Below are 21,337 nucleotides of genomic sequence, written 5' to 3'. Positions count from 1 at the left end.
CCTGCAAATCCTGATGCAGCTCCTGAAGCAAGGAGGCACTAGCACCTTTGAGATGGGACAGGTTGCTGTGTGTAACTTCAGTTTATATCTCAGTATATATATAATGCATAGTCGTTGTGAAATCACTGCTTCTTTTTCCTTACAGTCACCAGTGGGGCTTTTAATTCAAAACCAGAATGTGCTTTTTACATCACTTACATTTGGGTTGTTTGTATTTGGTTTGAAATAGTCAAACCTCTCTGTATTAAATTTTTCCTTTGATGAGATCAGGCAGTGATTTGATGGTACATTAAATCTCATGTTATTGATCTGAAATCTAAATCAGTAATGTGACAGGCAAGTAATTCAAAGTGTTAAATTAGCGTGCATTTGGTTCACCGCACAGAATTTTTAAAAAATAAATTGCTAAGTTAGTGCTGAATAACTTTATTCCAGATCAGGGGTCACCTGCCTGTGCTTCTGTGAACATGGTGGAACATCAGATTTTATCTGTTTTCTGATCACAGATATAAAGCTGTCAGAAACTTGAATATAAACTGGTTTAGGTGTTTTATCAGAAATATGTCATCGGATCTGCTTTGTATGTCTGCATGAGCTGGCAGTGTATACCTCCAGTGTACGTCTGGAATTCAGGCTATAGACGAAAGAGTTTTTAGGAAATCCCACTAAATTTATGTTTGACAGTGAATTAAAATCTTCATTCATGTTATGGTCGCAGATGGTATTTATTAAGGGGTTGTTGCTTAATCCCATTCTCAATCAAATATTCCATTATTGGAACAACCTGCCTTGGCCTTGACTTAATCGGCAAAGAACACACACTCACAAATAGTTTCTTCCAAGTTACACTGATTTTTCCTTTGACTAGTGTGGACAGTGGTAAATCCCCACCAGAAAGTGTCTTTATGCAGTAATTTTGTGACTGGGTTATTTAGAACTTCCTTGCTTTCCTACTCTGTCTCGTGCATGCGCTCTTTTAAAGAAATAAATACCCAGTCAGTAACCTGTGTCTTGGAAACACCAGAATCAGAGAGGAAGAGATGGCCAGGAGAGCAACTGAGGAAAAAGCACGACGGGAAGAGGAGCTCCGGAAGGAGGAGGAAGAGAAGAGGCTGTTGTATGAAGAACAGCAAAGGCAGGCTGAGGAGGAGAGGATCCGCCGGGAACAGGAAGAGCAGGAAAAGCTCGCAGAGCTTCAGCACCAGGTCTGTAGGCCCCAACTGTGTTCCTGGGACAAGCTGCTGCCGTGTTTTGCAGAGGGCTGCTTTTGTTTCTTTCACATAGCAGTTTTGACAGGTCTCTGTCAGGAATGACGTAAAGCAGAGTTCATCCTGGCTGAGATGGATTTAGAATGTCTGCAGGTCCTTTCTTTCCGCTGGTCTGTGTGGGTTTTTTAAATTTTTTTTCCCCCCAACATTTGGTAAATTCAAGAGTGGGCAGAAGCAGCTATTCTGGAATTTTTTTAGCCATCAGGGAGGCTATTTTGCATATGTAAAATATCTGTACTGAGCCCACTTTACCAGCTTACTGCCATGGGTTGAGGAGGTGGTCTGTCTGGAAAGTCATCTGGCTTGCTCTGGTTCCTTTAGGAGAAAGATTGGTAGTGTTTCCAAGTCTGCTTTTCCTGTTGCTAAATAGTCTTCCACAGCAAGTATCCATGTACCTTACAAAGGCCTCCTTTGAACTGAAGGGAGCTGTTCTGCACAAAGTGGACTTTCCTTAAATTAGGTTAATTCTGAAAACTAAGGCAGTCTTACAATTAAATTCTTTGTGTTTAAAGAGCTGTATCTTATGGATAGTATTGCAATGTGTCTGAACATTTCTTTATTAACTTGTTTATGACAATTATTCAGAGTGTTAACTGTGTTTCTATCTTCCAGTCATACTGGAAAAGATTTTACAGTGTAAAAGAAACAGAAGATGTTCTGCACCAAGTGTCTTGGTAGCAATACCTGACTGCCAAGATTTTTAAGTTAACCTTTACACATTTAGAATTTAATTGCTGTCTTGTTACTTTATAAATTATCCTTCTTAGACAAATGTTCATCCTGAAAAATAGTGTGAGCCCTGAGTAGCTCAACAACATTCAGAAAATTTGCATTATATCAATATAGTTGAGGTTCATTTTCTGAATGTCATAGTGGTATATATTTCATGTCACTAGCTGGGTAATGACATTTGGCTACAGTGTGTGGTCATATTAAGTAGTGATTTTCTGATGTGCCTGTCTGTGTTGAACCAGAATCTCTTTAACAGTTCTGCTTCTGACTCTTGGGAATGAGCTGTGCACTGGGTGCTCTCTTCTTTTTGTTTTGTTTTCAGAGAGAAGAAGCTGAAGCAAAAGCTCAAGAAGAGGCTGAAAGACAGAGACTGGAAAGAGAGAGAATTATGCAGCAAAATATGCAGGAAAGGCTTGAAAGAAAGAAGGTAGACTGTTTTGAATTCTCGGCCTAAAATAGTGGTTGGGGTTTTAAACTGAACAGACAGTTTCTGATGCATTCAAATAGAAGTAGTGTGTTTTTGGTTTTTTTAAATCAAACTCTGACTTCTGGGCTTTAAAAACAATGAATAAAGTGTTAAATTAATGAAATATGAAAATATTATTAAAAATTTAAACCAGAATGCTGAAATATAAAGCTCTGCAAATATTTTCCTTGTTTTAACAGAGAATTGAAGAAATAATGAAAAGAACACGAAAATCGGATCAAAACGAATCCAAGGTACTTTTCTGTATAATAACAGAATGGGCCCTTCCTGGAGAAGGCTTTGCCTTGCGTCGTGTTATCCTTGCACAAACTGACTTCCATGGGAAGTACAAAGTTCTGGTGCACCAGAATAATTTCCAGTAGCTTCCCATTGCACACATTCTTCTGCTTTGCTTGTTCTGACCAAAAGTCTTAGACATATTTTTGTTCAAGACCTACAATGTGATCTGTTATTATCACTTGCAGATGGGTTTAAAAAAAAACCCACTGATTAGTAGGGCTTTTTTTTTTTTTAATTGTATGCATTCTGCCAGCGTTGTTTTTCCCTAGAAAATTTACATTCCTGGCATCATCTGTTTGCCTAAAGCAAATCTGGGATGTCCCTTGGATTGCTGGATGTATTTTTGTTAATGCAGTGAGGTTTGTGGTCAGTTGTGCTTATTGAGGAATAGTTGTTCCTGTCTGAACATTCAAAGATCTAAGTCTTCATAGAGCTGAAAATAATAAAAATTTAGCAAACACCTTGGAGAAATGAGGGGAAAAGGAACTCAGCAGAACATATGTTGGTGGGTGAGCTTGTTGTCTGTGAGCCTTTGGACTCGTGTGGCCTCACTGCTGGGCACAGAATCATCCTGTGTGGGAACTGTGATTGAGCCGTTTGTGAAATGCTGGAGGGTCGGGAGCTATTCCAAGTAACACCCTGCCAATTCAGTTGCAGAATGAAGGGAAATCTGCCTCAGAGGTGATGGAGGGAGAGGATATTGAAGAGGAGGAAGAGTTGGGTCTTGAGAAGACTGATCAACCAGGTAAGGAAACTGGATGAGTCAGGTCTGAGTAGCAGTGAGTCTCTCAGTGATGTTTAAGCTTTGTTGAAAAGGTCACTCGTGTAACAGCATTGTGGTGGTCTGAGACACCAGTCCCAGAAATGCCAGGGAGACTCTCTGCTTGGACAGAGAGAGAGCCAAAATGATTTGAGAATGAAATGGAGGCAACTTTCATTTTACAAGTGGATTTTTAAAGATGAAAAATTAATTTCATGTTGTTATAGGCAGCTTATCTATAACATATTGAACCTATTGAAGCCCAGTTCCCTGAGTTTTAGCTAGGAAAGGTCATTTTGACACTTGTATTCTAACCATTCTGTTACTGAAGCTTTCCTTTTAAATTTATTCCTTATTTTTCCCTCATTTTCAGGAAAGTTAAATGGCATTGACTTGCTCCAGGAAGTCAAGGGGGAGGCAGAGGGTCGATTAGAGACTGCACAAAGCTTGATCTCTGCAGGATCTGAGGAACAAGATGAGTCAGAGTTGAAGGCCAGTGAAGTGTTCATGAATGGAAGCGACTTGAAAAGTGATGAGGGGTCTCTGTCTGTTACTGAACTGAAGGATTCCAGGTGAGAAATCTCTCTCTACATTTAAAATAAATTTAATGCTGTCTGTAGCTTTGCCTCAAATCTTACACCTCGCTGGCTTTGTGGTGCCTCTGTGCCTTGCTCCAGGCACGTGGGGTGTCTGCTGTCAGTTCAGTGCCTCGCACAGAACAGGATAATTGTTTGTTTAGATGGCACCACGTTAACAGTGCTGGCTTTGCTGAGAAGTGAGACACAGCCATGAGCAACATGGCAGTGTTTGTTACTTGTAAAGAGTGGCATTGGCTTGAAATCTTCTCCCTTGACATGGCTTGTGGTTCTTCTCATTAACAAAACATTCAGCAAGAGGGAGGGGAGATAACACCAAAAAGGAAGAATAACCTCCAAGAAAGCTCTAGAACAACGTTATGCTGAAACACCAGATACAACACAAAAGCCTCCCTTGGTGGGGAATGGTTTCTGTGGTAGTTCAGATTTTATCTTTTTGAACATAAAGCATTTCTGTCAACTACTGGAAAATCTGTCCTCTGATGCTTGTTCCATTTGCTCATCTAAATGCTAATGATTTAGAAATGACATTGTGAATGCTTTTTTAAAGTGATGATAAATTAATCCCGTTCCTCCAGTGATGGAATATAAAGACATTTTCATGATTCTCCAAAGAATGAATGAAAATTAATCAATTATTTGGGTTTAGATTTTGAATCTTTTAAATATTTCTGGTCTTCTGAAGCTTAGTTTTGTGCCTAAAAAGTCACAGCTGGAGAAAAAAAGGAGAAATGCACGCTACTAAAATTGGGAATTAATGGTTCAGGGCCTTAAACTTGTTGCTTTCTTATATCAAATTTCCAGAACCAGACCTTAACTGAGAGCTGTTAATTCAGTAAAAAATTGATATGTATTGGTGAGTTGTTCTTCCCCTTTGGCTTTTGGAGGGGAGTTCCTGTGTGGCAGCTGGAGGAGCTTGTCTGGAAATGCCCTTCAGGACATTAAGTGCTTTGCAGAGTTTTCAGTCTGCTAATTGTTTGACCTGAAATCAGTCTAAAGGTTAAACATGCAGAAATTGTAATACAAATGCCTTTTTTTTTTTTTCTAGCCATCCTGTGAAAGAAATGGTCATTGATGACTCAGTGAAGTTGGGAGTTAATGAAGCTGATCATACAATTGGACTTATTCAGAATCTTAATGGAAAATCTGGTTCATGGACTTTTGAGGAGTTCATTGATGTTGGAGTACATTCCAAGTCAACTAAATTGAGCTCAGACAGCATCTCTGCTGGTAACTGTAATCAAAACTTGAATGATGCTGCTACAATACCTCCTAGTCCCAAACTGGCTTTTGAGGAAGATGGTGCAGTGAATTCATTGACCAAACCTATAGATGCTTCATCAGGTAATCCAAGCTGACTTCCCTGTCTGTCTCTTCCTCTGCCTAGGCAATTAACTTCCTTGCATTTTGCTCTCTTTGCCTTAACTACAGCTTCTTATTTTCAAGGCACTTTCTCCAATGTGTAGACCAGAGGGAAAGCTCTTTATTTAGTGCTTGTAACTTGAATTCTGTCAAAAGGAGTCACCAATCAATGCCTTTTTAGGGACTTGCTAAGGCCCAACATTAAGGCTCTTCCAAAGACACAGCTGAGCCCTTGTGAAGCTCCAGTATCTCCTACCAGCACTGAAGCTCATTTGTTCTACTTTAAGTTTCTTCTGAGATATCTTAAATGGCACATGTTACTTTTGAAGATACTAACAGTTTAAAAGGTGTCTGATGTAACTCTACAGACAAGACCTTTGCCCTCCTAGGCATGTTCTGTAACTTTTTGATGCTGACCTGCGTGGTCTTACAGGGTGTCCTCAGACTCTAGCAAGGTATTAGCTGTAGAATAGTGTTTCACCTCACTGAAGCAGGTAGCACCAACCTGAAATTCCACAGACAGTTGTGTTACATTTTGAGAGGAGTAATAAAGCTGTACACACACAAAATTCTCTGAATTTTCTGAAAGAAGCAGGGCTGCATCTCAAGCCACATGTACTTGAGAAGCCAAACCTTCATGCAGGAAGGCAGTTTATGTAACATCATAGACCAGACTTCCCTGGTGTTGGAGCTGAACCCCAAGTGGCCATATTCACAGCAGGAGATCTCTTTCCATGAGATAAATGACTGTGTGATCAGTGAAATGAGGGGTAGTGGAAGAGATGAGCCTTGCTATCCACATTTTCTTTCAGTGATGTGTAGCACTTTGTTTTGATTAAAGTGTAGCACTTTTCTAGACTGAACTGTTTCCCGAGTCTCCTCTGTCACTCTTCGTCTTGTGAATTTTAGTCCTGTGGGCACAACCTGATCGAGGCTTCCCTCAAGGCCAAGACTAACTGGGCCATGGGGAATAGACAGATTTAATGTTATTCTGCTGATCACATTTTGTTGTGAGCAAAATCATTAATTTTTTAGCAAAGAAAGTGTTGCCTTCTAATTTTGAACTTGAAAATGTTTCGACTTAATAGGGTTTAAGAATTCTGTACATAACTTTGAAAACTAATACTCCTGTAAAAAGAAAGAAAACCCTACTGTGCTGGTTTTGGACCATAAGTGTCTAAGTGATTCTCTGCTCACTCCTGGATGTAGACTCTGACAGTGATGATGGATGCATGTGGCATACACACAGTTATGATGGTTAAATGTTTTCTTCTCTTTGCTCTTTGGACAGAACTGTGAACACTAGAGACCTGGAAATAATCTGGTTGCACTTCAGTAATCCAGTGCTTTCTCAAGTACCGAAGGCCTTGTTTTGAAAAGCTGCTTGTTTACCTTTATCCATCTTCAACTTTGCAAAAAACACCAGGGGAGGGATGACAAAGTTCTAATTTGCACCTTGAAACATTTCAGGGAAACTGTTGTGCTAATGTTCTTTTTTCCATTCATTTAGCTAATTGTTAGATAAGGTTTCCAAGTTCAAATATCCCTTGTTTCCCTTTTACAGACTTTACAGTAACCTGTTTGAGTCTTTTGGTTTTTTTATTTCCATATCAGTATCATGTACAGCAGCAGGCTACTGGAGGCTCCTCACTTAGCTGCAAATGTTGCAGATTTCTAAAATGGCCCTTGATGAAATAAAACTCATTCAGTGTGTGTTAAAGCTGAACTCCCTTTGTAATGTCTAGAAAAATGTTGTTGCTTGTTAGTTCATGTGCTATTTAAAAATGCAGAATTGAATATCTTCAGTTTTGGAGAAGAAAAATTCCTTATCTAATGTGAAAATTTTGACAGTTTCAAAATCCGGTATTGTACCATCACTAATATGTTTTAATCTATTGGCAAACATCAAAACATTTTACAGCATGTGCACTAATATATTGCAAAAATGTCAAGTCCCTAGATATGTCTGTTGGTGCAGTTTAATGTGTCTTGCTTTTAAAAAATGTTTTCCTTTTGATTTACTTATTTATCTACACTTATGGAAGTATTATTTTATTGTGTACATAACAGTATTAGACCGTTGAAGTCATGTTTTGTTCATGTTAATTATTTTAAGTAAGTGTAGCAGTTCCAGCTTTGTAACAATGGCTGCAAGTTGCATATATCCCCTCCCCTAAAGCCTGCATTAAATAATCTATTTAACCTGAACTTGCCTGCTTTTTACAGCATGAAGAGATTAATGAAGCATCTTCTGAAAATTGCTACTAAAAGTAATAATGCAGCCTTGTTCTGATGTCTCCTGTAAAGATAGACTGGATAGGTGGTTACTTTAAAGAAGGGCTGTCTCAAATCCTGCTACAAGCCACTGGCTGATCCTCCCAATTCCAGTGATTCATCCAAATGGTAGCTGTGTTTGCAGTGGGTAAATGCAAATGGATTTGCTGGAACTACACCTGTTCTTTCCTCAACACCACAGTTGCGAAAGAAGCCCTCAGCCCTCTCCCTCTTGCTGTTCAGAAATGCCATAGAACTGTTTTAGACTTTTAGAGCAGTGCCTTAGGGAAATGGAAAACTGTATTTTTGTATGATAGCTGTTTTGTTCTGGCAGAGACAATCATTCTAACAAAGATGCCAGTATTTTCTTCTGTGCTGATATTTGTTGAATGGTCTGATACAGCTCTGTGTAAATACGAGTGCACTGTTAAATAAACTTTGCAGTTGAACAATGCTTTATTTTGTAATGCTAAACATGACCTTACTAGGCCTCTCCAAGCCCTTGCCCAGCTGACCTGCCTTGAGATGCACCCTGGTGCTGCTCTAACTACTCCCAACTGCACATTCCCAAACTAGAGACCTCCTTGGCAGTTGCATCTGTGTAGGTGGGAGGGTATTTGCACTAACACCTTCAGCTCTTGCTGTGTTTGTACATGTTCGTATGTATGACAGTGTGTTTGTAACTCTTGAATTCCTTAACCTGCTTTTTTCCCTGTCAGCCTTTGCTTTTCACTTGCAGCACCATCATCTCTGTGTTCTAAAGCTGAGTCCAGCACTGCTCTGTGGCCACAGCGGGGCAGTGCCCAGCAAGAACGCAGCAAGATGCTGCCTTTTCTTTTTCTTGCAAGGGTTCTTTGTTGGTAGGTGAAAAGGAATGGCTGGAGAAGCATCCAGTTGATAAAGTATTTCTGTGTTTCAGAAAACTGTGGAAAAAAAGCCCCAACCTTAAACCAGCGTTAAGGTTGCTGAAGGGCTGTAGATCTGTGCACAATCAGTGGCTGTACATATGTTCTCCGAAGGGCTTTTTCACACAGGCTGTTCCTGGCAGATGGTCTGGTGTCAGTAATATATTAAAAAAATTAATTAGTTTATGGAAATTGTTGCTTTAGTCCTCAGATATTTAAGGGTGCAGTGACAGCACAGCTGACTCTTTACTTTGCCAGTATCACTGTATGGGACTGGGTTTCAGTAGCTCAGCCTTAAGATGTGTCAATCATGTAAGATGGCAAAATGAAAAAGAAAAAAAAAAATTTTCCAGGCAGGCACTAGTCTCACTTTTATTCAATCACAAAACATACACTGACAGGATAGGAGAGCTATCATTGTCTGAGCTATTTTTAAGGCACTTGGAAATGCATGTGCATGTCGTAGGTGAAAGATTTACTACTTGTTAATGGATTAATAATTGTACACAGACAGCCTTGTTTAAACAATGATATAAAAAAAGCTGATGAGCAAAACTTTTGGACAAACCATGCGGAAATCAAGACTAAAACAAGTTTATGGAACCTTAACTAAGCTAAATTGCACTGCCAAAACATTGTTATATATAAGATGAAGCCATTCCATACATGTGCTGCAGTTTGGTGTGGTAGGGTAAGCTAAGGTATTTATTGATTATTTATTAATGGTGTGGTGTATGTTGTGTACCTGTACTTGTAAAAGCATAATAATGAATCCCTCTGATCCCAGGTGCAATCTCTGTATCCCAAGTTCATGCCTTGTCAAACCCACTTCAGTTAAGTGCCAAGCTTAAACATATACCAGACAAGTTTAAAACTAGATTTGTTTTAGTTAAGCCACACACGGATGATGCAGTGTGTGGATCTCTAATGCTAAATCTAACAACAGCATTTCAAGCCTTTACACTAAGAGTTACTTGGAAACGAGGTTAGATTTTTGCAGGGCTACATGCTCTTGTACTGCAGGAGCTTCAAAAGTCAAACCCAGTATATTGAGGCTAATTTAGTTCTTATACTAAAATGGAAACAGATCGAATTCTCAACATGCAAAAACCTGCTCCTTTACCAGGACTGTTTGGGAAAGCAGGGCTTTAAAATCCATCTTACAGCACTTGCTGTCTGCTCATTACAGTCGTTTGGGACACTCAGCACAGTAAATTTTTCCATTATGGCAAACAAAGCGCTTGTTGGCCAGACCACGGGCACACTTTGTGCACTTGAAACAATAATCGTGCCAGGACTCATCCTCGTAGTTAACCACACTGGTTCCTCTTCCAAATCCTGCTAGGAGAGAACACAATTATAGGACGGCGATAGTAGCTTTGCCTTGACTAGGTCAGCCCACCAAGCAGCAGATCCCCTTCTTACTCCCTCCTGTGCATCTCTAGGCTTGCAGGCCACAGTGTGTGCCTAAAATACTAGTTTAAGTGGTAAATGAAGCATGGTTTTTGATGCATCTTTTGATGTTTCTTGAAGAAACAGGTAGCTTAGCATAAGGCTTGCATGGCTTGTCTCTGCCATAAGCATTTTCCTTTGAATCCTTTCTCCAAGAAACAGTCAAGTTTAAGGAAAGATGTAGAGCAAGGACAGGAATTACGGTCTCAGATCCTGGCTCTAAAATGCAGAATGGAATATGAGTCTCATGGGACTGGCAGGACAGTGCCCACGTTCAGGGCTGAGCTCTGTAACCCAGTTAACTGTTAAGTGTAAAATACGTCAGAAGTGAAGCAAATGTCACTTTGGGACAGTAAAACATTTTGGACTTAAGGGTCCCAAACTAAGATACAGGTGGGAACAGTTGTAGCTGGGGGAGTTTTGAAGGAGGTAAATTTGAGGCATGCAAAGGGTGAAGAGCTCAGTTACTGGCTCGAACTCCATCCAGCAAGAACACGTGTCTTGGAGTCAGATCACTTGTAAATTGCTGGAGTTGAGCTTGGGTTACTAGACCTGCTCTGATGTATTTGCCTCTGGGCTCCATGGCTTTTGGGGATCACTGCTCTGACCTTAAGCACCCAGTGCCCTCGAGCTGCATTTAACCCAACATACCTGTAATAGGATTCTTGCAGCCAGCACACTTCTTGGCCACGCACTCCTTGTAGCATTCAACACAGTAAAAGTCATCCTCCACAGCTGTGAAGCGCTTCCCACCCAGTGGCTTCTTGCAGTTGGAGCAGATGAAACACTCCGAATGCCAAGGCTTTTCCTGGTAGGTGAGACCTCCAGAAGTGATGGGCTGGGAGGGAAAGAGCGGAGGTGAGGTTTGGAAGCAGTAGGGAAAAAGAGAGGTGACACAGACATGGGGTGGAGGGAAGGAAGGCTTTGTCATGGAGAGGAACTCATCAAAAGTTTGTATCAAAATTAAATTGTGCAGCTCACTTGAGTTCCTCTAGCCCAAAATCCTGTGTACCTGGCATTTTCACAATAGTTTCTTTTACCTGCAGTAACTGCAGTTCTACACTAACCAGTTGCAAAAGTTGTAAAACATTCACTTCCTGAATACACAGTACCTACTAGAGAGCTTAAACTAACCCCAAAGCAAGTGCAAGACGGGTGCCCACTTGGTTTCTGCACTGTTGCCATCAGATAACCCGTCAGCCCCTTCCCAGATCCCATAATGTACAAGAGCCATCAGCTCCTCTGTTATTCCACCTGCTGCTGGCACCAGGATCTGAAGGACAGAACATAAGCCTTGGTACAGCATGGTCTGTCTCTGGTTTACTCTCCCAGCTTCCAAAAGACCCACAGGAGCCGGTTCTGGCAGCCGCTTTGTGAAGGGGAAGGACTTACGTTCTTGCACTTAGCGCAGGTCTTGGCAAACTTGTGCTCGTGGCAGGAGACACAGTAGAATTCATCACCCTTGGGGAAGAAGCTCCCGGATCCAATCACTTGCCTGCACTGGCTGCAGGTGAAGCAATCCTTATGCCAGACCATCTTCTTGTACTCAACATTTTGGTCTCCTGCAACAGACAGAAATAACTTGTTAGGTGGGATTTTGGGCCTGTGGCAAACCCCTCACCCTGTGCAGTGTAACTTACCTACAGGCAAGAACTGTCTGTACTTACACCCAGTATTCAGTTGGAATGCAGACAAGAGACAGGCTGTTAATTTCTGTATCTGATTTAGCCAGGGGCTGATAGATTTTTTTAAAATATTTGTCAGACCAGGTGCCCGAGCCTGTGAATACCTTGATTCAGAGAGCGAAGCTTTTGGTAGAAATGCTTTTAAGACTAAGTACTAGAGTGAAGTATCCACATGAGGGTTAACTGGAAAGATGCCTTTCAGGACTTGAATAAAATGGTCAGGTGAGAGCAACAGTCAAGACTTGCACTATTTTGTGGTTCTCCTGTCTTCCACTGTGATACCCATAACTGCAGCCTCACAGCTTGATAAACCCCCTTGGTTATGCCTTAGGGCAGAACGTGGCCCTTGTACCCCTCTCAGTGGCAGTAGTACCTGCAATAATGGGCTTGAAGCAGCCCTTACACCTGGGTGCATCCTCAACAGCGGTGCAGTTGCTGCACCAGACCTTGTTGTTCTCCCGAAGCATGAAGGGCTCGTTGACCAGGGATGTGTAGCACTTGAAGCAGCGGAAGCAATTGTCGTGCCAGTAACGGTTCTTGAAATGCAGCTCCTGGAACAAACAGAAAGGGAGTGATAAGCTTTTCTCTGTCACTGAGCTGCCCTAAAGCCAAGCACGTGGCTCTCGTCAGCCTGGGCAGTCAAGGATAGATTCCATGTTCCTAAGCACTGTTGGATTCTCTGGGTGGAGCTGCAGCTCCTCTGCAAGCAGTCAATGAGACTCACTGGCACAATGGCATTCACTTTGGACTTTGAGGGTGGCAGAAGTTGCTTCAAACCAACAGCTTTAAGATTTGAAGTTTTGCAAGTGTGGGCTTCTCGAGTTGTCACACTCCCTCTAGTCCGAGTGTACATTATTACAGCCATAACCGAAGTGATAAACATCAGACTCTGGGTTCCCCAGTGCTTTGCCCAGAGTAGTTTTTATAGGTCCTGTGCAGGCTGGGTTACCTGCAGTTCTCTCTTGAGGGCAACTCGGCATTTGCAGCTGTCCATGTTGCTGACTCTAGATCCTGAAACTGGCTCCTGTGCCACAGCAGCTCACTGTGAGGATCCCTCTGCACATCCCGGTGTCCCTGGCTCTTTGCCCAAGGAGCACACGGCCCACCAGCCACAGAACTCACAACTTGTTTCCACACGGTAGCTCACAAACAGACCAGAGCCAGGAAGATGAGCAGGAGAGTTCATCAGCATCTGCCTGTTCTCATCAGCCATCAGCACTCACCTTGGAGTCAGCTCCAATGGGCTTCTTGCACTCGGTACAGGTGTTGGCACAGAACTTCTCGAAGCACTTGACGCAGCAGTGCCTGCCCTCCTTCTGCACGTACTTCTTCCCGTGCAGGGGGTCCCGGCAGTAGTGGCAGTCGAAGCGCTCCGACATGGTGCCCACGGTGTAGCTGCTGCCAGGCCCTGCAAGGGGACATCGGGTGAGGGAGCAGCACTGCAGCCCTGACAACTGCTCCAACTTCTTGGGGCTGTGCAGATCAGGAGGAGGATGGCTCAGCAATGAGGATGTGGTGGTGTCACACCCTTGAGGGCCTGCTGGTACAGAAAGCAGCCCCGGGGGCAGAACTGTAAAGGTAGTTTTTCTGTGAAGCAGCTTAGGCAGTTAGAAAACACGACACCTCTCTGCCACCTGCACTGGCATTTTCCCAGTGTCTCCAGGGTCTAGGTTAGGCTAATGAACCATCACACTCAGGGAGGCTGAGTGCCACAGACAGCCTGGGTTTGGGGCAGACAAATCCATGAAGTCTCAGAAAAGTTTGGGCCACAGAGTGAGGCCATGTGGGCTGACTCGGGCTGTGCTCTGGAGCTCATCAGTGGCCAGGCCTGCCTTGCCTCCTGGAATCCCTGTGCTTGCCACTACAGGTGCCATATGCAATTGTGGTACCCACCAAAGCCACTTCATCACTGCCTTCCTCTGCTGGGCAGGAGAGAGAAAATACAATGAAAGGCTCCTGGGTCAGGATAAGGAGAGGGAGAGACCACTCAGCAATTACTGTCACGGGCAAAACAGAATTCATTTGGGGAAAGTAGCTTAATCAATCTTAAAACACCTTCCCCCTGCCACTTCCTTCCTTCCCAAGCTCAACTTAAATCCCAGTTTCTCTATCACCTCCCTACAGCAGCTCAGAGGGATGGGGAAGGGGGACAATGATCAGTTCATCACACTTTGTCTGCCTCTCCTTCCTTCTCATACTCTCCCTGCTCCTGCGTGGGGTCCCTCCAGCAGGAGACAGTTTTCCCCTAACTTCTCCAACCTGAATCATTCCCGTGGGCTGCAATTCCTCACAAAGTGCTCCAGCATGGGTCCCTTCCACAGGGTGCAGTCCTTCAGGAACAGGCTGCTCACTCAGTTGCTGCTGAGTCCCACACCAGCCTTTTCCCCATTAACAGGAAGGATGCTAGACTGCTGTATTCACATATTTTACATCAAGCAAGGGTAATGACACCTAATCACTCCCTGAGAGTCCCTTAGTTCATTACTGCAGCCTCAGCGAGGCCCTGGCTGAGGCATCACAGTGTTTGTGTGCAGAAAGCACCACCAAACAAGCAGAGCGGAATAGTTTCCATGTTTCCAGCCTGAACCCTCAGCCAGCTGCACCCTCCAAGGCCTTTTGTGCTGGATAGTTGTGCAGCTTCCAGCTGCCTCTTTTCACCAGCCTTTCACATATAAAATCATAAGGGGAAAAAAAAAAAAAAACATAACAGGAAAATATCTCCCTGCATGGAGAGATGCTTCTTCAGTTCATGCCAGCAAGGCTCTGCCAAGGCCCGTGGCCAGGGATCCAGCACATCAGTGGGTGTGGGGGCTCTTGACCAGAGGATTTTCCACTTTGGCCGGAGGTGCACACTCATGCTTTCTCCCCAGACACCCATCCCATCCTGCACACCCAGCCTCAGCCTCCCAGACCACTCCTGCTAAAATCTCCCTCCATTTCCATACACTCTTCCTCAGCAGAAGCTATCACCACTTTTGTGAGGGGACCGCAAGGGCTCTGGCAGGGTTCAGAGAATCCTGGAGCGGTTTGGGTTTGAAGGGACCTTAAAGATCATCAATTTCCAAAGCCCTGCCATGGGCAGGAATGCCGCTCACTAGATCAGGTTGCTCAAAGCCCCATCCAAGCTGACCTAGCAATTCCAGAAGTGGGGTGTAAGAGTTACACAAGCCTGTGGAGTGGCAGGAAAGGCAGCTCCATCCCAGTTCATTATCCCACAGCTCCAGCACTGCAGAGCCCTGTTTCCCTGCGTGGCCAACACCCTGGGACACAGCCCTGAACTTTCTGCACCATCAGCAATCGGATGGGAGTCGTGGCCATGGTCTGGCAGTGGGGACTGACAAGAGGAAACGTCCTCTTTTCCTGGTGGAGCAGCAGTGCCAGCACAGGGCAAGGAAGGAGGGGACGTGGTCAGGCCATACAAATTGCTGCTGCCTCTACTGCATGGTCTCACCTCAGAACATCCACTCAGCCCTGTAGTTTTGGGGGCTGCTTTGATGCCTGTTCCTGACAGAGCTCATTGGTAAAACTGGTGCTCATTCCAGTCGTGCTGCTCCAAGCCTCATCACAGTGTCTGCAAACTGAAACAGGGTTTGGGGGATTTGGGGTGTAGAGAGAGTGTGTCACTCCTGGCTGTGCTCTCACAGCAAGGAAGGGTCAACAGGACCCTGTCAGGCTCATCCTCAGCTCCAGGATGCTGTTGGGTCTGCCCTGTTACAGTTTGAGGACCTGTTCACACAGATTTTCATGTGCACTTGCCCATCCCAGTAATTCCAGATTCACCACCGACTGCAGGGTCCAACCTCACCGTCTGGACACATATCCAACCCACCAGGTCTCAGCCAGGCCCACCCTGGCCCATGAGTGCTGGAGACATGGGGAGGCTGCAGCAGAGCTAAAGGCTGAGTTCACACCCTTTTCCTTCTCCTAAAATATACAGAGGCAGGCTGGAGGCTGAGCTAGCAGGAACTGCACTCTACAGGGGAACCAAGGTCTGGAAATGCCACCTTGCCAACGCCAGGGAATGTCCGTGTCCTGCTGACAACTGCCCCAAGGTAGTTCAAGCAAATGAAACAAATAAACAGCTGGGAAACATGGAAACTATGTGAGCCACCGCCAGCTCTGCAGAGCTTTAGCAAGCAGGTGGGTTTAATTTGGAAGAAATGCAATTGCACAGAGTCCGCAGCAAACATTCCCCATCTCAGGTTTAGGGTTGCTTTCAACCAGAACACATAATCTTAAAAGTATGGCTCAGGGAGTAACATAATCCCATGCTCTGTGCTGGGACCACCAGGTCATTCTCCCAAAGTGGAGCAAACATTAGTGGACTCTTCAGAGCTCAGCTTCATGTAGTATCCTCCAGCTGCTCCCCTCAGAACTCCTGTCCCCTCTCACAGAAGGTAAACAGAACAGATATTTCTTGCTCTCTGTATAAAAATAATTACAGTTTCTAAAGCCTGGTTGGCAGCAGGTCATGCTTTTGGAGTTATCTACTTAATAACCTGTTCACCCTCCAGCTGCACGAGGTCCTCACAGCTTACTTTCTGGAGTTTCCAGGTATATTAATCCTGGCCTGTCTTTACTGTCTGAAAAACAGGCAAGTCGTGGAACTAAGGACACTCTGGATACATAGAAAATCATTACTCCCTTGGAGCCTTTATGTTAGTGCCCACTGTCTTGCTTCCCCATGTAAGTGGTGCAGCAGCTGTTGAGCACACGGTGGGGATTCACAACAGTGGGTTCACAACTGAACCCTTGTGCTTCTTTTCAGGTGCTGTGCTTAAGGTAAGATCGGTAATGCAGCTGTTTGAGATTGGGAGTTTCTTTGGCTGTGCCTTTACACCAAATTACAGCATCTCCAAGCTGACACAGCCTGGTCAAGTGTCTCTTGTTTAGCTCCAGGAGAACAATGAGGGCATGCACTAATCCAACCCCATTTCAGCTTGTCACTGAGGCCACAGAATGGGATTTAGGGAACATAAGAAAAGTATGGACAGACTGGAGGATGTTCTGCTGGAGAGGAGCAGGTGAAAAGAGACAGCATAGGTGGCATGGGAGAGGGGTACATACCCATCCTTAAATAGCCTAGAGGACCCCCAGTAAGAATAAGAGATAAAGAAAAATATAGCAATCCTTCCAGAAACTAATCCCCCTCTAAGCAAGGTGTCCCTGTCCCACCAGCCCCGGCAGGGTGCTGTCTAAATGTAGCTCCCTGATGGATTTGGCTACAGCTTGAGGGCAGATGGCCAGGCCAGTGGCCTTCTCGATTATCAGGGTACTTGGCACAAAGACCCACTGGAATACAACCCTAACATTTACCTGACCACAGAGGTGCCAATTAGCCACTTGTCCCCTGGGAGCATCTTCTGCTTTTCAAAAGCAACTCCTCAGCCCTTGGACAACCCTGACTTCCACCCACCCTTCAGAGATGTCAGACATCTGGGGCCTGTCGGCTGCCACGCACCCCAAGTCATCCTGACACCGTGCAGTGGAGCTGTCACGGGGCTGTGTCAGGATCAGTGTCAGGGCTGTCTGCACCCTGGAGCACGGGGGAGGTTGGGATGAAGAGGGTACAGACCCAAGAGGTGCCACCCTACTAAAGCTACTGCATTCATACAAACCCCTGCCTCTCCCTGGGTTCCTGTCTCCCATTGTCCCTGGGCTGGTTCATCCCCATTCAGTTATATACCCAGAGCAACACTGCAGTGCTTTGAACAGGAAATGAAACCAAAGCATTCAGCAAAGGGAGCTGAAGCACAGCTGATAAGCAAAGCACTTAGCACAGGATATGTGTTAATGTCTCTGGGGAGTATGTTGAAATGTGATAAACTACCCAGGAAGAACTTGAAGTGTGGTCTCTAAAAACAACAAGAAAAACTGTACTTACACTTAACAGATTATTCTGTCACTTAAGGAAGAAGATGAGGTTGGAGCTGTTAACCCTGTGCCCTACCCACAGTTGCATATAGAAGAAAAAGAGCAATTGCTTTTTGACTCTCTGTCAGTTTTATTTTTCTCAGCAGATCGAGTGCACAGCCCCCACACTGCCAGGATTGGCTACACCCGCTGTTCCAGCTCAGTCCTGGCATCCCCTGCTCTGTCACCTGAGTTACCATTCTCAGCATTCCTCTGTGCAATGTTGCATAGTTTGCTATAAATACCAGGGAAACCCTTAAAGAAAGGGTCCTGCTAATCCGAAATGCAAAGTGACACTCAGGACTGCGCTGGCACAATGCCCTGGGCAACAAACATTTGCAAAGCCAAAGGAAAGAAAGAAGGAAAGAAATCTCTTGCAGGTTGTTTTTGCTGGGAGGGCTGGCAGTACCAAGCGTAGAACTCTGCTCTCCCATTGCCAGGCTGGGGCACGTGCAACTCTCCTACTCTATAATTCAAAAATTAGTCTGTTGATAAAATGGAAGCTTCTTTATTTAGAACAAGAACAGCTCCAAGTTCCTCAGGCAGTTGCCAAAAACATTCCCTACGGTCCTATTGCCACCATGTCTGAGCACATCCCAATCATTATTAAAGCTTCACAGTTCCCCAGGGAAGTAGGGATGTGCTATTTATTAAAAACCACTGCTCCAGCCCTGCAAACACTTCCCCCAGGGATTGCTTTGGCACTCAATGCAGAGCTCAGCTAAGGCTAACAAGGCACCACTGCCTCAAGTAAGGCTGAGTACTTAGGCAGAGTTTAAGCAGTGAAGTCCAAACCTCTCAAAACTAACCAAATCAGCTAACACAAGAATCCTGCTCAGTAACTAACTCTGTGGCTGCATTAAGCTTTGACCTTTGAGATTCTTCAGTTGTGTTCCCAGCTAAGGACAGATCTGCCCCCACCTCAGCAGCTGGATGCCCTTCTCATGCCCGGATGCCCTTGGGAGCCGAATGTGAGCTTCCTCCTGCTATGGAGGAATCACCCCACCCCCAGAGCAGGCACTATGGTACCCCTGCAACTGTCCCCGAGACTGGGGCTCCCTGTGCAGTGCAGGAGTGGTCGCTGTCCTCCAACCACAGCTTCTGCTCAGAAGACCCCTCAGCATTTTGTATTACAGCACAACATCAAGTCCGTGAGTCCTCGAGCCAGGGAACATCCCTGAGGAAGGTGAGAAAGAAAACAAAGGTATAGCTGGGAAGATATTGAAACGAGGCTACATCAAGCAGTCTTGTGGACTGAAGTTAAAAAACAAGTGTTGTCTTACATTGAATTGTAACACAGAAGTCAAATTTTACTCAGAAAGGTACCTTGCATAGTGTACATCTGCATCACACAAGCAAACCCTAAGCAGTTACATGCTGTGCAAGCAGCCTCGTGCTTCTGCCCTGTCCTGGGAGGCTGAGCACGAAGTTGAACAATTCTGTGCCTTTGCTCCCCAGTTCTGAGGAGGCTCTATGTTCCCAAGCCTCCCAGGCACCCCTGGCTCCTGGTGGGCAGCAGCTTGCTTTGGTGCCCATGGGAGCTGCGCTCCAAAGCTCTCCCCAGGCACATCCAACCTTTGATCTCATCAAGAGATGCAACGGCACTGCCGTTGTCATTATGGTGTAAGGCTGTAAATGCATGTTGGACACACACAAAAACAGCTTCTAAGAGTCAGACAGACTTTTAAAAATCCCAAAGAGCTCCCAGTTGTCTTCAGCTGGAGGGCTAGAGGAGATTAGTTGGGATGGGAATACACCACACATCTGCATGTCGTGGGGACATGCAAAACATGATCTCAAGTTCCTGTCAGTGTTAATGGGAAGGAGAAGTTCACATTTTCCTATCACTGACAAGAGTAAGCCCATCTGATCTATAAGACAAACACAGAGAAGAGGGAGTAATCACAAAACCACCATGGCAGAGCAAACCCTCTGGGGTTTACACACTGGGCTCCCCTCTGCTCTGGGTTCCCTGCTCACTGCAATAAGCTTGCTGTAAGAAGGAGCACTGTTCCCCATTTTCCCCAGATCTTATTCAAATAGCAGCTGAGCCCCAGCTTTCCCACAGCAGCCCTTACCAGGAGCAGATACAATAGCACTTACCATCCAATGCATTTTACAAAATAACCAAGGCCACCACCACCACCCCTGATCCCAGCGCCAGTCCCCCCACACTGGTTATCAGCCCATTTGCCATTGGGGAGTTACAGCTGCAGATTGCTGAGGCTGCAGTCTGCATTCAAAAGAGTTATTTAACTGGTGCAGGAGACTGTCAGCAAAACCTTCCTCCCCATCTACCAGGCATACTCCCACTACACCTGGCAGCACTTCCACTTTACCTGTGTGCCTGTGGAAAGCCATGACTAAGCAGCCCAAAATCAGCAGCGGCCCCTCAGGTAATGGAGTTCACAGTCTCTTGGCTGATAAGGAGCTGTCCCATTTGATAACATACATTTAAAGGGAGGCTATTAATATGGACGGGACTCCTACCAGATGTCCACTCCCCTCCCCAGAGATCACAACCTTAATCCCCCTGGAAAATTCTTACCATTTTAGGTGATCCGAGGGAGAAGAATAGGATCCTGAGACCTCTAGGTCTCTGTAGGCAACATTCAAATACCTGCCCAACTACTCAGCACCCAAATTAGTCCCAAAGTCAGAGTGTGCCTCAGGAACTTGACCCCATGCTAGTACTATTTGGCCTTGGCTTTAGAGTGAGACTGTGTCTCCACAGTCCTGAGCTAACTTACAGACCCAATGTTAATGCTGCTCTGCCATTGCTGAAGGGAAGAGGTGGATTTCAGTCCCGTGGGGGCTGAGGGGCTGCAGTCCCTGGAACCAGTAAGAGATTGTCCTTTGGATGTAGGACCATGGAAAGATGTGGGTTGTAGCCCTGGGGACTCAGCTGACACCTCACAGAAGTACCTGCAGATAAATTCATGGGTGGGTTGGACTTGCTTTCAACACGAAGGTCATGCTCAAGTTTTACTGCCAGTAAAACTACCATGCTTGGTCCTCCCACAGCTTTCACCCTGAGGAAGCTCAAGGCATTAACTCTTCAAAGTGAGAGAGTCCCTGAACAGCAGCACTTAGAAAGCTGGCTTTGATGATATGGGTCTCCTCTAGCATCTAACGTGACTTTAGAGGGCACTGGTTCACCTCTCTGTCCTCTTTATCAGGTGCCCACAAAGCTCCCTGGAAAATCCCAGCTCCATGGCTCCAACCAACTATTTCCACCCAACTGATGGCAGGGTGGAGGGAGCTCTGGCTCGGGGTTCACTCCTGTGGGGACACCCAGGCAGCATCAGCTCCACAGCCCCAAACTCACTCTGGGTTATGCAATTGGTGCCGGCGCACGCTCAGGGCCGGGGGCCAGGGCCGCCCAGCTGCTAATCCTGCCTCACCCCTGACGCACTGCACGGCCGTGGGAAAGTCAGTCAACCTCCCTGACAGCCACTGGGAAAAGCCAATGTTTATCATTCCTTCCAGGGAGCCCATGGTGGTGGTGTCTGGCCTCTGAACAGCAACCCTGCCACAGCCAGGAGCATCTCTGCTTCCCACTCGCAGAGGTCCCAAGAGCTCCTCAGCCACACACACGTGCCCAGTCCCCAGCACTGGGCTTGG

At 45.3% G+C, this 21,337-nt stretch overlaps 2 protein-coding genes across 11 annotated transcripts in view; one reads left to right on the top strand and one right to left on the bottom strand.

The window, feature by feature from the left end:
- MAP7D3 (MAP7 domain containing 3) overlaps nt 1–8,212 on the top strand; it is a 45,011-nt gene extending 36,799 nt beyond the window's left edge. For 7 of the 9 annotated variants that reach the window (XM_027899651.1, XM_027899674.1, XM_027899667.1 and 4 more), the window contains 6 exons: nt 1,025–1,205; nt 2,323–2,427; nt 2,667–2,720; nt 3,418–3,511; nt 3,900–4,098; nt 5,171–6,065. In XM_027899651.1, coding sequence (XP_027755452.1) covers nt 1,025–1,205; nt 2,323–2,427; nt 2,667–2,720; nt 3,418–3,511; nt 3,900–4,098; nt 5,171–5,480 — 943 coding nt within the window. In that variant the 3' untranslated portion in view covers nt 5,481–6,065. Of the gene's footprint in view, nt 1–1,024; nt 1,206–2,322; nt 2,428–2,666; nt 2,721–3,417; nt 3,512–3,899; nt 4,099–5,170; nt 6,066–6,775 lie in introns of those variants that run through there. The other 2 variants (XM_027899624.1, XM_027899616.1) reach the window with 2 other exon arrangements.
- Nucleotides 8,213–9,008: 796 nt separating this feature from the next.
- FHL1 (four and a half LIM domains 1) lies at nt 9,009–20,183 on the bottom strand. 2 transcript variants are annotated; one of them, XM_027899685.1, is made up of 6 exons: nt 20,053–20,183; nt 13,024–13,208; nt 12,174–12,351; nt 11,508–11,677; nt 10,767–10,953; nt 9,009–10,004 (listed from the first exon to the last, which is right to left on the bottom strand). In XM_027899685.1, exons 1-6 carry the CDS (start codon nt 20,072–20,074, stop codon nt 9,847–9,849), a joined length of 900 nt encoding a protein of 299 aa, XP_027755486.1. In that variant the 5' UTR covers nt 20,075–20,183; the 3' UTR covers nt 9,009–9,846. The 2 variants fall into 2 exon arrangements, with proteins under 2 accessions (XP_027755486.1, XP_027755494.1); XM_027899693.1 differs by having other exon boundaries at nt 9,009–10,001; nt 20,053–20,180.
- Between the last annotated feature and the right edge of the window lie 1,154 nt (nt 20,184–21,337).

Source organism: Empidonax traillii, unplaced genomic scaffold, assembly GCF_003031625.1.
Source record: "Empidonax traillii isolate 1590-97213 ecotype Southwest subspecies unplaced genomic scaffold, ASM303162v1 scaffold20:size5563877, whole genome shotgun sequence".
Taxonomy (NCBI): Eukaryota; Metazoa; Chordata; class Aves; order Passeriformes; family Tyrannidae; genus Empidonax; species Empidonax traillii.
Note: the sequence above shows the minus strand (reverse complement) of the source record. Positions and strands in the feature narration are given on the sequence as shown.